The sequence below is a fragment of the Haemaphysalis longicornis genome, unplaced genomic scaffold, assembly GCF_048455015.1.
Source record: "Haemaphysalis longicornis isolate Haplotype H1 unplaced genomic scaffold, Haemaphysalis longicornis Haplotype H1 scaffold_2, whole genome shotgun sequence".
NCBI classification, from domain to species: Eukaryota; Metazoa; Arthropoda; class Arachnida; order Ixodida; family Ixodidae; genus Haemaphysalis; species Haemaphysalis longicornis.
The window spans coordinates 147,952,253-147,968,409 of NW_027526295.1; the positions used below are offsets into that span (position 1 = coordinate 147,952,253).

General features: G+C 49.6%; 1 protein-coding gene across 1 annotated transcript in view; it reads left to right on the plus strand.

Moving 5' to 3' along the window:
- Positions 1 to 15,016, plus strand: part of LOC144168346 (neprilysin-1-like) — a 35,159-nt gene extending 20,143 nt beyond the window's left edge. Inside the window, exons 8-11 of the mRNA XM_077697350.1 lie at positions 229 to 521; positions 5,899 to 6,043; positions 7,405 to 7,827; positions 14,812 to 15,016. Coding sequence (XP_077553476.1) covers positions 229 to 521; positions 5,899 to 6,043; positions 7,405 to 7,827; positions 14,812 to 14,922 — 972 coding nt within the window. The 3' untranslated portion in view covers positions 14,923 to 15,016. The remainder of the gene's footprint in view (positions 1 to 228; positions 522 to 5,898; positions 6,044 to 7,404; positions 7,828 to 14,811) is intronic.
- The last annotated feature ends 1,141 nt before the right edge of the window (positions 15,017 to 16,157 follow it).

Genomic DNA, 16,157 nt, shown 5'->3' on the forward strand with positions numbered 1-16,157 from the left:
TGATGCTTTCCGCATTACCCTCGTAATTTTGTTTTAGGATAGCTGTCGAGTAGCCCGCGTGTCCATTCTTCCGCGGAGAGAAATTTCCAATTGTTCAACTCTGCGCTCCGCCGAAGTCGCGTCGCACTTCCCAAGCACAATCAATTACAATCGCATGCGTGGTTCTGGGACACCAGTACGCTGTCAACCTAGACGCCACGGCGATCCCAACACCCGCCCACCACGCAGGCTCCATGGCTGTCGGCGGCAGAGGAGGACCTGAACTCCACGCTGTCCCGGCTGTCCCAGACGAGCGTGTCCCTGGGCGTGCCTCTGGGCCTGCCGGGTGAGGCCGAGCTAGGCCAGCTGTTCGCGGACGTGCCGGCGCTGAATGAGCGCAGCCTGCTGGAGAGCTACTTCCACATGAAGACGGCCATACAGCGGCGCCACTGGGCAGCGCTCAAGAGGGACTCCCAAGACGACCACAGGGGCGTCTTCGTCGGCAGCATGCACGGAGTCAGCAGCTTCGACATCGCATACGGGTACGCGCGCGAGTGTGCCGGTAGCACCTCGTTTTCCTCCGTGGCATATGTTTCACTTCAACGTGGCCTTGAATTCACCCGTGACTAGTTGGGGCCCTCCCGCTTAGGCCTTGCTCCTGGCCATCGCTTCTTATTCCCTTCGTCTCGCCTAATCGGGGTGCTACGAAACGTAATTTACGTACACACATTCGTTGAGTTAAGCCGAAAGTTAGCCGGAATGTTTGACGCGATAGCACTTGAAGTATACCAGCCGAGGTTTCCAGTTTCGTAGCTCGACATGTCGTCCTCTATGCAAATAACCCTTCAATTGTTGCAGATGTTATGGGCATCCCATAACATCTGCATATGGGGATGCCCATAACACCTTCAACACCTGCTCGCCTCTTCCGCCCATCATTTTTTTACGTTAAAAAAAGCTCGAGCTTTTTTAAACGCAAAGAAATGACGGGCAGAAGAAGAGCGCTTCCTCGCACCCGTTTTCCACCAGTTCGACCTCCGCTTTTTTCAACCAAGCTTATCGATGCGATAGTGGCGATAGCGAGAACAAGCTAGGCACGCTGCCCGTCATCAGTAGCACCGGCAGCCGCACTTTGAAGTCACGCACCACTTTGCCGGCCGGTTTCGTCGCAGCACTAAACGACGTCCGCCGCTGTGCCGCCGAGTATCAGAAAGGCGTTGTCACGTGTTCGGAGCGTTGGGAGCGATAGAGCGCGTCAGAATGTGGAAAGTAGTAGTGGAGCCTACTGCGAAACCAAGCTTTTAGTTATCATCAGCAGACTTGACCGCCTGCCTAGTATGTTAGTAGGCTGTCACCATTTCTATAGGGGTGCTGCCGAGAATTGGTGGCGTCACCGTTTTCGAGAAAACAACCCCACCGGCTCCACAGATCACCCGAGACGAGGAGGTGGCCGCCTGATGTGTGGCTTCCGAACGAACGGAAAGAAGGAGACAACGCCTTGAATCCAAAAACTAAGGGAGACTTGTATTTTAGCACGCGGAGTACAATACAGGTACGACAATATAACATGGGCGAAAGAACTCAAAATAATCGAAATATGAGAGTCCAACGTTACCTAAATGAAACAAACGAAGAGACTTGACAAAACGAATGTTACAAACCAAAGTAGTTAACTAAAAGAGAAACAATTCGATGCATACGTAAGACGCGAAAATCCTACAATATTCACTGACTGGGCCGATGATGCACCGCTGTCTCGGAGGTGAAGTTGCTATCTGCGAATGCTTCATTCGGTGTAGGCCAGGCCAACCGACGACGAGCGCGAAGATTCAGAAATCCGGAAACCCATTGGAGTCTTCAAAGACGCGGGTCGCCAATGACGATACACGCACGGATAAAAGTAAGCGCGACATCACGACATTCCAACGAGAGCTTCTTGGTCTGGGCACGGGCGGGCTTTTTATATACGCGTAATTGCAGAAGAAAACAACAAACAAAACGTCCGCTGCAGTCGGGCTGCCTCTCTTCCTTCTTTCCCCTTTCTCAAATCATCCGCCGCTTAAAGGGACCCTGCAACACTTTTTTAAACTTTTTTTTTCAAGTCTTAAATGCTTGCAGAACGTAGTCACCCAACACACCCATTACTTAGATTAGGGGGTCGCAAAGCACCTCAGCCAAAAATTACTGCTCTGTGCCCATCAGATAACTTGGAAGCTCGCTCAAAGGATTTTGCTCTCTTTCCCGGTTCCGACGTTCTTCGACAGCTCGAATTAGGTTAAGGCCATGTAGCCGCTGTTGGCCGGTTTTCCTTCACTTGCAGCAATGAACGCTTTTCGATGGCAACTTAACAAATACAGTTTCAAAAAGAAAGCTGAAATGGCAGGCGTATCTGCTGCGACGAGCAAATCACGCAGTGCCCCTCTGTACTGGCGATAACTACAGCTTTCGCAGTGGTTCCAGAAGCGACGGAAAGAGTGAAAGCGCTAATCGAAAGTGTTTCGGGGTCCCATTAAAGGGACACTGAAGTAAATTAGTCAAGCTTATGTTCTTGGTTGCATTGCGTAGACTGGCTCAAGTTAAACAGTCTTTACCGTTCACCTTGGTCGGTAAGGCGATATTTATTTTATAAAGCCTGAAAGAAGGAAAACTACAATGCGCGGTCAGCGGCGGCCGCACAAACTAAAGCAGTGACGTCAATGCAAGATGCTATGGTTGGACGATGTAATTGAAAACAGTTCCGGTTCTGTGAAACACATGCTTGGCATCAGACGATATCGCTGAATGGGCATTCTCGATATCTCAGTAATCGGCATAACGCACTTTTGCCAAGTTGTCGGCAAAAAAAAAATGCGTCCGATACGCCTGCCAGCACGACTTGGAATTGCACCGATCACTGGCCGAGGCGTACGCAGTGGATGAACGTCCTCCACGTCGGCGGAGATGCTCAAATGGGATGCGCTTTTCCACCGCCTTTAGAGCTTGCCTGGCTCGTGCCATTATCACAAAAGGCGTGTTCGCACCAAGCCAAGGATCAGCCGATTCGGAATTGTGCCTGCAAGCAGTCGGTGCTTATGGCAACCCCGCGCCAACGAGAACTCGTCAGCGCATCAGTGTCAGTCAGCACGCGTTCTGAGAAGTCGCTCGTGGAGCAATGAAAGTCACAGCGTAAAAAGGGTGAATTCAGTACAAAACACATTGCCCCAAAAGAAATAAATTACCTTAAAAAATATATCCGCTGTCGTTGATTCGAACCACTGAGCCACCAGCCACCACTCTCGGGAATAGCCTGTTTACATTTTATTTAGTTTTAGCATTCCAAGCAGATAACTATTTCTTGAATATAACGCCCATGAAATAAGCATCCCCCAAATTCCCACAAATATCTCGCATCTAGCGGCTGCATTCCTTTCGCAGAAAAGCAATTCGCAAATGTGGGGTCGTGCTGCTGGCCCACCCGGAGCAAAAAGTGCTTCCTGCACCTTGCTTTTACGGTGCACGATAAAAGTTTCGGTTAATTTTATTTCCTTGGTACTTATATTAACTTCGCTGACTCTTCTCCCGCCTTCAATTAGCCTTAGATATTTCTATCGTACCAGTCAGCGAAGCGTCGCATGTGCGCTTGTGTGGAACGACTTGGACTTAGGGCTTGATACGGTCTACAAACCAACCAACTAAAGGCACATTCTTCCAGGCACAAACGTGTGGTGTCTTAGTTTCAATTGAGCGCACGAATTGCGACGACCTGCCGGCGGCCGGCCCACTAAATGCTTGGCCGACTCATTCTGTCGGAGGGTCGGCGAGCCGTCCAGCAGAGCAGTCAAGCCAAGCCATCTTATTTTGACGTCATACGAAATGTCATAGGAAATCGGCAAGGAGCATGCAGAGAGGAGGACAGCATTCTCGAATTGACTTTTCCTACTGAATAAAGTGGCGTAAACGCAGCGAGTGTGGTCGAAACATGGCCTGAGACTCCAGTATACAATTTGCGCTAGTAATCCCGCAATGTTTACAAATCACTTCAGTGCCCCATTAACACACTTAAAATACACTGAAAGCTATACGGTCGTCTCGCGGAAAAGGCTCAAATATTGTCGTGGCCGCAGAGCGGTGGGGGTTTTTATTTTGTTATTTACTTAGCCGCCAAGCCAGCGAGTAGGCGCTTCGTCACGCATGAATGTCCGGCTTCTTTTCGTCACGCCTTCCGCCGAGTGATAGACGCCTCCCGGGGCCAAGATAATCCAGATGCCTCTCGAAGATTCTTTAGAATAAGTCTGTAGGAGTATTCGTCGAAAGAGAGTCATGAGAGTTATCATTGGCCCGGGGTATAAGCAGCCGCCCGTGCAATGTCAGCTCAAGGGTTGAATTTTTCTTCACACGTTCGATGTCTTCTTCCCGAATAGTCCGTTGCTCATTAAAACTTAGAACGTTATTACAAAGTCTGAACTACTCGATGTGCTAGCGACGAATAGCCCTAAAACGAACCGCGCGCATGCATATGCGAGCAATTCTCTTGCTACGAATTGCCAAATCACGAATAGTTTTCTGGACGAACGGTCCGAAGCCCGTAGAAAAATCAAGACGCTAGAAGCTGTGCGCATGAGTTTATGACACAGGCGATACGCTGCGATTATTTTCATTATATAATGTGCTCTCGTTAGTTTTCATCCCTGCCGTATGGGGGCTTTACTTCTCACGTATTACTTCAGACACGTGCTTTATATATAAAAAAAAAAAACTTTTGACACGGTTGGAGAAAGCGAAATGAACGTTTAAGTGATGAACGCACATGCTGGGCTATTTTTAAAGAATCACGCGTGGTACATGAGCGCATCAACTTGCCCCTGATCGAGCGGTATAAAATGAGGTAGTGTCTATTACCCGGGAACCGTGGGAATGACCGTCAGAAATTTCTCACGACAATTGCCTCGCTAAGCACAGTGTGCAAAGATTCTATGGGAGACATATTGGCTAAAAAGCCGTATTTCCAGCTGCCCCTGTAGCGCTGCATCATAGTGCTTGTTTTTAATCGAGAAGGCTCATCAAGTTCGAGTCCGAAATTGCGATTTTTTTTTTAGCTTTCAGAATTTTTCGGTCATAGTTATTTTGTTAATACTTTTTTTACTCTGATTTTTACTATATCAAGAGATCGACGCGCAGGACTTCTAGGAATTACGTTTAATATAGATTAGGTTTGTTGCAGTTGGGCTTCATTTGGGTAGTTATGGCGCGTTCGGTTAGTTTGCGCTAGGTTCGGTGAGGCTATGTTAGGTTACGTTGGGACGTAATATTATTCAGCAAATTTTAAGCCAGCCAGCTTTTATTGAAACTGCCGTGAGAATTTCCCGGAGGTAATTCTCATGGCTGCCATGAGATTAGACGCAGCCTAAAAAAAACAAAGAGGATCGTTCTCAGCTCGCTCTCCCACTCCGCAGGAATTACATTACAGCAGGTACGAAGAAATGCAAGAGTGTCAGAAAGGAGGGGGGCATAAGAACAAAAGCGCTGAGTTTAATATCGCTGGCAATCTTTTGGAGTGTCCCTGGGCTTCAAAGTCAGAAAGAAGACGCGTATAATAATAATATTATCACATTTGACAAGTAGATAAACAATCAACAGTATAATATATATAGGCTCAGCCTACCACTACGTTCACCATTGTCAGCACCAGGTTCCGGCACCGTTTCTGCAAAACGATGCCCGCTTTAAGTTAACTTAGGAGGCATAACCAAAATCATAAGCGTAAACAGGTGCAAGACTGAAGCCGCTATCTCAAATTGGTTACCGGACCGCTAAAATTTTGCGCGCTATCGTGCTGTGCGCTTCTCTTCGCGCGAAGTTGGAATTCTAGATTGCCTAAATGATTCAGTAGCTCGGCCGGAATAAGCGCACCCATGCTCACAAATGCCCTTGCGCCCACAGGTACGACCCCGAGCGCAACAGCGTGCTTCTGCCGTACGGCGTGCTGGGCTTCCTGCTGCACGTGCAGGACGTGCTGCCCATGCACGTGCCGCGCTTCCTGCACCACGTGCTCCGGGGACTCTTCGCCACGGTCGCTGACATGCAGGTGCGCGCCTCACTGGGGGAGGAGGCCCAGGTCTCTCTCGCGAACGCTTTATATGCTATCCAAACTAGTACATCCTTTGCGCTGTATACTGTGCGCGTCAGCACCACCACCTTGCAGCCTTCACGAGATGGCGTCCCTATAGAATTAAGGGTGTGGACAGTATTAAGTGCGAATGCACTTTATAAGCGACCCCAAACCATCCACCGCCGGCGGCGGCGGCGGCGGCGGCGTCCGCAGTGCTCCTCTATATTTAAAAAAGAAACAGCATCCGGCGCCAGGTTTCGATCCGAGGACTTTGCGGCCGCAGCGCGACGCTCTACCGACCAAGCCACGGACGCGACGCTGATATCAGTGTTAGTGACGAGCCTTATATCTTTAACGCATTCAAACTAGGTCGTCAGCGGCGTGCGTTGGCGACTCAGCGGCGTTATAGCGGCTTGATAACTGCGTGGTGTACACGTGATACTACAAACCCGATGGAAGAGAAGGCGGCGAGGCGGTGGGCTGCGGGGGCTGAGCGCAAGCGCCGCAAGCGGGCCGACAACCGTGCATTCGCACTTTCACATTCTCCCCCTCGGGGAAATGCGGGGGAATTTTTATAGCCTTACGCAATTGTCGCGATCGCCTTGAGCATGTCCTAGGCCTAAGTACCACGCTACAGGTCTCGTAAAACAAAGCCCGAATTCCATGCCCGCACGTCCGTAATGTGCATGCCCCGGTCCGTCACGCCAATCTGGGGAGTTGCGCGAGAGGTGAACTCAAGGCCATCGCAAGGACGCTGCAAGGCGGATAGCCCGAATAACAATAGGGCGTCAGAAATGACATCTTATAACAGGCAGTGACAGCGTGTTCGGAACGTCGTGACCAAAAGTGTTGTCCTTCAGGCTATGAAGTCATCTCTACTTTCAGTGACATCACTTATACTTCTCGTGACGTCACCACCTCTGATAACGCACTGGGGCAGTGGGTGCGTAATTAGCGGATCCTGTTACCTTTGAGAAATTGAGATGAGCCTATTGTTACTTACATAGATTTCAATACCTTGTTGAAAATCTATAGACAAACACCGCAACAGCTTCGCGGAGCAATCATATCTGGGTAAGGGAGTATATACCTGTAACTTTTTCTGTACGTGTACCCTGCAGGCGTAACAACTGTAACAGTTTAAAAGCAGTTATGAGAATAGATAGCTGCTGGCCGTAGATGATCAATACTAACAACTGGGACTAGATATGAGGAGGACGCGGTCGCTGTCACAGGTCATCGCGATATATATAGCGCCGCTAGTAAAGCCGAAGTGTGGTGTGGTGGCGTGGTAGACGCCCTGCTCACTTCTGTGTGCTGCTATCTATGACTTGCAGACGGCGCACGACTCGCCAGAGCACCGTCGTCCGTCCTGGAGCCGCGCGACGTCCCTTCGGTTCGCGCACGCTTCCTGGTGCTTCCTGCGCCAGTACAGCGAGGCGCTGTCGTCGGAGGCCGGCTCCTCGCGGGCCCCGGGCGCCGAGGACCTGCTGGCCGAGGCGGTGGAGGACAACGCGGTGCTGGAGCCCCTCTACCGCGTCTACGTGCGCTCCTTCCCTCTGCGCGGGGGCCGGCCCGCGCTCTTCCGGCTGCCCACGCTGCACCCGCTGTCGGCCGACGAGCTCTTCTTCGTCAACTTCGCCCTCGGACACTGCAGCGACCCGCAGTCGACTGGCATGGCGCGGCAGGCCGGACGCATCAGCAACGGCACCGCCGCCCGCCAGATGCTCTCTCGGGAGCGACTGCCGGCGAAGCTCAAGGTGAGCGCGTGTGCCCTCGAACAAAGAAGCGCCCCCCGAAAGGAACACGTAGTTTGTGACCGCAACCCTCAGCAATAGCTGCTACAGGCGTGAAGCCCACGTGGATTATCTGAACTTGCAGTTTACTGCATTGCCTATTTGGTAATTTGGAGTCACTGCAACACTGAATGCAGCGCGCGTAATTATCGCATCTGCGCGAGAACGTGACTGAGGTAGATTTTGTTTCGTGTAGGGTACGAGCACTATTGTCTTACACATGGTATTAATGGCGACGTGCGGTTATCCACAGCAGCACTGCATTGAAAAATGAAGTGACTATATTTTAAACATCCCAACTGGTTTCAGACGAGAGGCTAGTTGTCCCATGAGCTAAGTTGTTCTCGTGTACAAGGCAAGATTTAGGGGGAGTAACCTCCAACTTCGTTCTTCACGTTGTCGTGTCCCTGAAGAGGCCGTTAGTGCTGAAAGCGATGCCAAAACATTAAGGTAATTCGACCAACGCCACAACAAAAAGCAATACATTATGTATGCAGAGGCTACAGTTTTCGTTGCTGAACAGGGATATCGTGGCATCGAGGCTGTAAGAACATTCTACAAGTGCAACGCAAAATTCCCGGAGTACCATTGACCCATCGGCAACTATTTCCCTGGGCACGATTTTAGATGCGAAGCATCTCATGCTTGGGGCTGTGTCCCTCCCTCCCTTGTCGTTGTTGTCCGCCGTCCGCACACCCACTGCGTATGCCTGGCCAGGCACCGCTGATGATGATTGTGGCAAGATGCCCCTAGGGATTGGCCAACCAATAATGCGAAGCAGCTTAGGGTTAGAGACGCGATGGTAGCCGCTGCATACTCCGCTGGGGGCGCCACTGTAGCTCCGCGGTATAAATGACGCGCGCGCGCGCTCCGCTCCCCTCATTTTCCTCCCGCAACGCCGCGATCGAACTGAAAACTAATGGGAACTTGAGTCGACCCCATGACTGCTTCGCATACTACTCAGGGTTCCCCTACGGGAAAATTGTGAAATTTTCTAGTGTATTTACTATCCCGCGATGTCATCCTCGTCGATGGGCCCACCCGGCATTTCTAATGTATATCGGTACCACACGGCAATGTGCTCACAATGGTGAGGGCTGTCACCTTTTGGGAACGGCAGGGAAGGTTTGTTTACCAGGTGACCGCGAAGCTCGAAGGGGAAAGAGCGAAGCGTTGCGCATGGTGGTGTGTCTGTGACGTACTTTCCGAAAACTGAATACAGCACAGCACTGACGGATGCAGGGAGAGGAAATGGACGCGGCTACTAACTCTGATAACATCAAGTAATGTGTGCCATCAAATATTTTTATGTCGTTAGATATGCACGAAACTTACGCGTCTTTAATATCTGCTCTCGCCACAACAATTAGCCATTTATGTCACCAGCTTCAAAAACACATATTTTGAAAAAAAAAAAAGATATTTCTAGATTTGGCATTTACAGTATCCCTGTCTATTCAAGAACATTTGAAAAAGAATAGGCTGTTATATTAATCAGTTCAAAATTCATTATCATTTTTCCAGCCCCTCCATGACTCATTGGAAACTGATCGTAACTGAAGGTTTCCGGTCCTATAGCATCTGCCATCTGGTCATAAATGTCTCTTTGTATATATATTACGTAATGCTAGTTTGTTTAGGTACGTTCGAAAGCTTTTGGGGGCATTTTGTGAGGGATTAATTTTAAATTTATTTCAAAATTTTCACTAGAGGGCCGTGGGGCGCAGTGGCACCCTGCTGTTTACATTGCGCTCGCTTGGGTTGCGTTGTGTTCGCGTCTGGTTGTCTGTGCTTTTTCGTACGACAATTTGAGCTCGCGGACTTAGTTATAACCTTTCAAGGAGACAGTTACAGTACAATATAGTAGACAGTTATAGTTATAGTAGGATGATGGCGTGCCTGATTAGTGAATGCTGCACGAATGCCGCACGTGGGTCACCTGCAGACGCAAAACAAGCAAGAAAAAAAAAGCTGGCTTCAGCTCGCCTAAAAGCAGGTCGTGCCGCCTTCAAGGAGGGCGCAAGCAATGAGCCTGGCGGATTTTAGGCACATTGACGGTTTCTTATTACACGTAAAGTTCGTGTGAACCTTTAAAGCCATTTTACTCGCAACTTAATTGTTTTGCAACCTACAGTTACGCGAACAGTGATAACTTTCCTTCTAATAAGTATTTTCGTATGAAATTTCGCGCGCTGTTTATAATATAGAATTATGCGTTCAAGCAGAATGACTGAGAAAGATAAGTAACTTTTTATGCTACGGTAAATTGTGTGGAAACCAAACCTGCCGACTATCAAATTTTTGTCTTTTTATGATTACGTAACTAGCTTAAAGATGTAATGATCGTGGAGGTTAGATGCACAGGCTATTGTCCTCTTTACGCTCCTGCCAAGTCGCGTTTGAATGGAACCTACCATTTTGTAGTTATGACTGTTTGTGGAACATGCATATTTTCTCAAATTTTCATTTACATAAATTTTGCATTAGACACTTCCACAAATGAGATCGCTTTAAATTTGCTAAACGTAAGCTTTTCAAAGTTTCTAACTACGTAAGCTTTTCAAGCCAAAAATATAGTTGTAACTTTTGGATTACACTTGTAATTTTTTTTTTCGAAGGTGGTGACCATAACAAAAGTTAACAGCATGGTTGGAAGGTCTGCGGGCACGGCATACACGCAAGCTTTCACGTGCGAACTGATTTTTTCTTTAGGCGCTTTTTTCTTGTTTTCCGATTATTTATCTCTTCGTGTTTTTCCCCCTTTCCATTTTTGTCACCTTTTTTTTTCCACTACCAATGAAACCCTGCGCACGCCTCTGCTTTAGTATACGCTTTCTGAAACTACAAAAAATGGAACCAATTTCTCCGATTTTCTAGTGCAGCGGAAACTTTGTTTCGCGGAAAAGTGCTAGGGGCCGGGGAGCGCTCTAATTTCGGCCATACGCGAGCCACGGCCGCTCGATGGGACCTATACTCGGCTACAACTCAAGAACGGCACCACCTCGTGTAGTGTATCACTCCGCCAAAGCGCCGGACCCGTGACGTCAGTGCGCGCGCGTTTTGAAAGGGGTTTGCTATGAATGCGTGATATCGTCTGCCTTGTCTCACGCAGTTTGTTTGTCGTCACTGGAGTCGTTTATAAGCATATCAAGTCCAAAAAATTCCCCCGCATTTCCCCGAGGGGGAGAATGTGAAAGTGCGAATGCACGGTTGTCGGCCCGCTTGCGGCGCTTGCGCTCGGCCCCCGCAGCCCACCGCCTCGCCGCCTTCTCTTCCATCTCTTCCATCGGGTTTGTAGTATCACGTGTACACCACGCAGTTATCAAGCCGCTATAACGCCGCTGAGTCGCCAACGCACGCCGCTGACGACGTATTTTGAATGCGTTAAAGATATAAGGCGCGTTACTGACAATATCAGCGTCGCGTCCGTGGCTTATTCGGTAGAGCGTCGGGCTGCGGCCCGCAAAGTCCTCGGATCGAAACCTGGCGCCGGATGCTGTTTCTTCTTTAAATATAGAGGAGCACTGCGGACGCCGACGCCGCCGCCGCCGGCGGTGGATGGTTTGGGGTCGCTTATAAAGTGCATCGCACTTAAAAAATCACGGGAACGGCTCACGCCGTATTCAAAATATTCCCAGTAACGCCGTACTTGCGCCGCGCGGAGAAACATCCGGCTACGGTGATAAGGCACAGCGGCAACTTCCGGTGCCGTTCTTTAGTTGTCAGCCACGGCCGGGCTGGAGGAGCGGCGGGCGCGCACTTTCATACGGCGTGCGCGCACTTCGGGTATAGTTCCCACCTTTGACCGCCGCTAGTTCGTGTCGCTGCGGACCAACCCTCGCCGGTTGACCTACAGCACGCGCGGGGTAGGTAGAGCGGCGGCGCGCGCGCACTTGCCACTGCTCTAGCCCTGCCGTGGCTACACGCGATACCTGTCCGTGTAAATTTACATGTGCGTCATTAAAATGGGCGACTCCTCCCCCCTTCTGAATTTTCGGTCTAATTGGGTCAAACAGCCTAACATTATCACTCGGAAGCGCCTAATCAAAAAATTGAAAGAAACATTTTAACTCGGGGCACATGAAGAAAAATATGCGAGGCCTTTATATCTTATCAGCGACTGTATTATATGAAAATGGTGAGACAGGCAAATAAACACGGCACTTTCCGTGACTGAAATGTCATTTCTTATTTTTTATTTTTCCTTTCGGATGATGTATTGGTTTGCACACGCACAGGGCACGACCAGTGACGCGAATGATTTCCCGTCGAGGGAGATAGGGTTATCGCTTAGCTAAACGTGATTCTGCTATTCACGCTCCGGTCGGGCTGAGCGGCCCGCCGGCAGCGAAGCGCACTGTCAAAAACACACAGCTGCGCTCGGCCAGAAGCGATGCGTCGACTAACAGAAAGGCGGGTTGGAAGGGCAGAGGGTTGGTTCGAAGCTCCCCCACTGTAAAGAATCTGCTGTATTGGTTCCTTCTTGGGTGCGCAGGCCGTGTGAAAGTGCGCGCTCGCCGCTGCTCCAGTCCGGCCGTGTGTCAGCGGGTATAGGGACCGGGCAGCTGGATGGGTGGCGCCACCGGCGCCACCACTCGGCGCTCCCCTCGTCAGTGGAATGAGCCGGTGCATTGGACTACACAGCCTCCCGTTGTTTTTGTCGCGTTTGCTTCGGTGCTTTGTATGTTTTGGTGGCGTTGGGAGCAGAAATGGGAGATGAAACGAAGTCTAGACAGATGTGTTGGGTTCTTAGCTGCAGTAATGACCTCGTAAACTTGTCGGACGCGTCTAAAGTTGGGTATCGGCTGCAATGGCATGAGCGCTTTTTGCAGCGATCTGCGCTTGGCTCCACCCGTTCGGAGTACGAATAAAACTACTATTATTAGTATTATTTTCTTCTTAAATGCACTAACGGCTACGCAAACTTATTGGGTGCTTGTAAGGTTGGGTAAGGGCTACATTGACACGAGCTCTTTTTGCAGCGCTCTGCGCCTGGCTCCGCGCGATCTGAGTAGGAATAAAACTATTAGCAATATTAGAATTCATTTCTACCACTTTAAATTATCTTCACTGGTTTCAATGACTACGGTTTCCACGCCAGCCTTAGCGCAGCTGGGATACCTCGATACGTGCGCTTTAAATAGAAAGGCACCTGCATACGAGATGGATTACCGTAGAAATGTTGCGGTAGTTTACACTTTCTGTAACCGTGAGCTTTCCCATTCAGGCTCCCATGCTGTCACAGTATCGCTCACCAAAACCGAAGGTTTTGGTGAGCGACACTGTGACAGCATGGGAGCCTGAAAGCCGAAGTGGAAATCCCACGTTTGTGGTGGTCATTTTATCAAGAGCCAAAGTTATTCACCAACTCAGCAGCACAAGCTACAAACCATCCCTCCTCCCATTCCCGTTTTACCACCGGCGTAGAATAAAGGCTGGCACCGATAGTTAAAAAATGTGGCCGTGTTAACGTCAGCCGGTGTTTTTTAATGCTTAAGTATTATTTACAGAGTACCTAGAAAATCGTGTAATGCCTGGTGAAAACACCAAAAGCGCGTGATTATTTGCCTCAAATATGAGTGCATGAGCCCGAGTCCTCCACCACAGACACATTTCCGACACGCTGGAAAACGTTTAGGGAGGGAGGGAGGGAGCATGGAAGTTCAAAATTAAACAGCAAAATCATCCAGCCCTACGTCTAATGATTATGATGGTTGAACACAAAGCTTTCTTCGTGCGAAATCGAATGGGAAATTGTCAGTCAAAGACACTGCTATCAAAAGACCAAACTGCGTGCTGGTCAAATTCGACGCTTAACTAGTCAAAGTTTAAATCCAGAAGGCAACCAAGGAAACCCATACGATAGAGCTTTGCGATAAACCATCATCGTCGTTAGACGGAAGTGCGCATGATTTTTCAAGCGTAGGTGGCAGCTTGTAAACCGATCGCAGCATTCAGTTGTGAAACTGAGTACAGGTTTCGGGCACCCTCCTGTCTTGCGACCTTCAGCACGCAGGAGTTAGTTTTTGAAAAACCATTTACCAACTAGCCAGCAACCACTGCAATTCTTGTAAAGCAATGCTTCTCCACGACAAGCAATAACGTTTTACTATCATGCGGTATTTATTCTATCAACGATTCCCGTTGACTGTAGTGAGAGCATTTCTGTGAAATTAAACACGTTTCAGCCGTAGGTAATGAAGTTACAGAAGCGTCGTCCGTCACAATTTCTGTTTTGAGGTGAATCTTCGAAGACACAGCCCAACTTTGTCTTTCGCTTGTGCACGACGTCGACGCCGTTTCGTCATCAACTGCCAAAGGCCAGCGCCGCATCATTCCTAGATCAGTTGCACACACCGGCTTTGTGGGAGCATTTAGCGGCAATATACTCCTCGATTCGCGAAACTGCATGCAGGCATGAAGAAATTGCACGAAACAACGAACTTTCACTTCCCGCTTGACTTCCAGCTTGGCGCATTGAGCGTCGTCTGCTATTTGTAAATACTGAGTATGGGCTTAAATAACACACATGGCATGCCTCGTAAACGTCACATCCGCGCTCAAGATTTACCGATCTGAGAAATCCACATGGGGTTACGTACGCTTTGCAAGCTGCACCGCAGAAAAACGACAGAAAGCCATGCACAACTACGCTGCGCTGACCGCCACCGGCATTCCACTGACGAGCGGTTCGCCACGGGTGGCGCTGTTCGCTGAAACGACGGTGGTGCCATACAACGGCCGCCCGGTCCCTATAGTTTCCATCGAGCAGCCGTGCGCGAGCAAACTATAAGTGGCTAACGTAGCTACTAGAATTTGCATCAGTAAATACTCCTCTAAAGGCATGCCTAACGGAAACAAGCCGCCCTATTTAGGACCACCCCTTCTTGCGCTCTGTGTGTGCATCCATCCTGTGCGACGAGTAATTAGACGGGGATGTATGCGCAGGTGAACGTGCCGCTGAGCAACTCCGAGCGCTTCTCTCGCGTCTACGGCTGCAAGAAGGGTTCGCCCATGAACCCCGCGCAGAGCTGCTCCTTGTGGACCGCCGCCGGATGACAGCGGGAAGGGGCGCCACGGGCGCCAAGTCATAATTGGCGCATCCGGGTGCGCCGGCTGTGAGATAATAGAATGAAGATTGTGATAATAAACCAGCGCTCGTATTGTTTATCGAAGTGTTGTGTACACGTGCAGACAGTGGCCGACGCCTTGTGAGCAGTACACATATCGCGCGTTTTGTTTGGTTGCTGGTTTATCTCGGTCGGTTGTGCATTAAAAAGGAACGACAACTTTTGTTCAAGCGCTCGCAGCGTGCGGCCAAAGTCTCCCAGGTGAAAATATTTTTTAGCTGGATTATTGAGCCAGAAATTTATTCTAGCTAGAAATGGTTTTAGCTAGAAAAGGCAGGATTTCTAGCTAGATATTCAGTTTCTATCTCATTTGTAGCTGTATTGAGATTTTTTTCCAGCTGGCAGCTATTACTTCTAGCTGGCATTTGTTAGTCCAGCTGGAAGAAAAATTTCCCCGCATTTCCCCGAGGGGAAGAATGTGAAAGTGCGAATGCACGAGTTGAATTTGCGCGGTTCGGTAATGTTCGCGAAAGAGAGATCACACACACACACACAACTACAAAGAAAGAAAGATGCATTTATTCACAGACACCTATTTGTGTTGTCGTCGTACTTGATTGCTAGAGCGGATCTGAGCTTTGAAATTTCGTGTCAGTACTCCTTTAAGCGGGTGCATTAGCCCTTCTCACGCCCGATTCCTGGCCAATCCCCCACGTGGGTATGTGCCATGTCAGCGGCCAGGCAGCGCGCGCCCATCTCCCCCCGTTGCCAAGGAAGACGAGGAGATTCCTGGCCAATCCCCCACGTGGGTACGTGCCATGTCAGCGGCCAGGCAGCGCGCGCCCATCTCCCCCCGTTGCCAAGGAAGACGAGGAGCGCGCGCACCCGCAGCTGTTGCTATGTGGACGGACGGCGGTCGCCGGAATTCAGGGTCGCTTATAAAGTGCATTCGCACTTAAAAAACCCCGCAAGCTGGAAACAATCGTCTCTAGCTAGACTGAGAATTTTCCTAGCTAGAAGCTGACAATTCAAGCTAGAATCTATACATCTAGTCAAAAACGAAGCTGGAAATCATGAATTTCTTGCTAGAAATTTTCTTTCCACTTTCACGGGGGCTGGCCGGCGCGCTTAGGAAGAAAGCTTAAAGTGCTCATTCTGCTAAAAACCTCGTTGCTCTACTTGTTTTCGAATAAAAAACTGGCCGCCAGCCACTGATTTATTTTT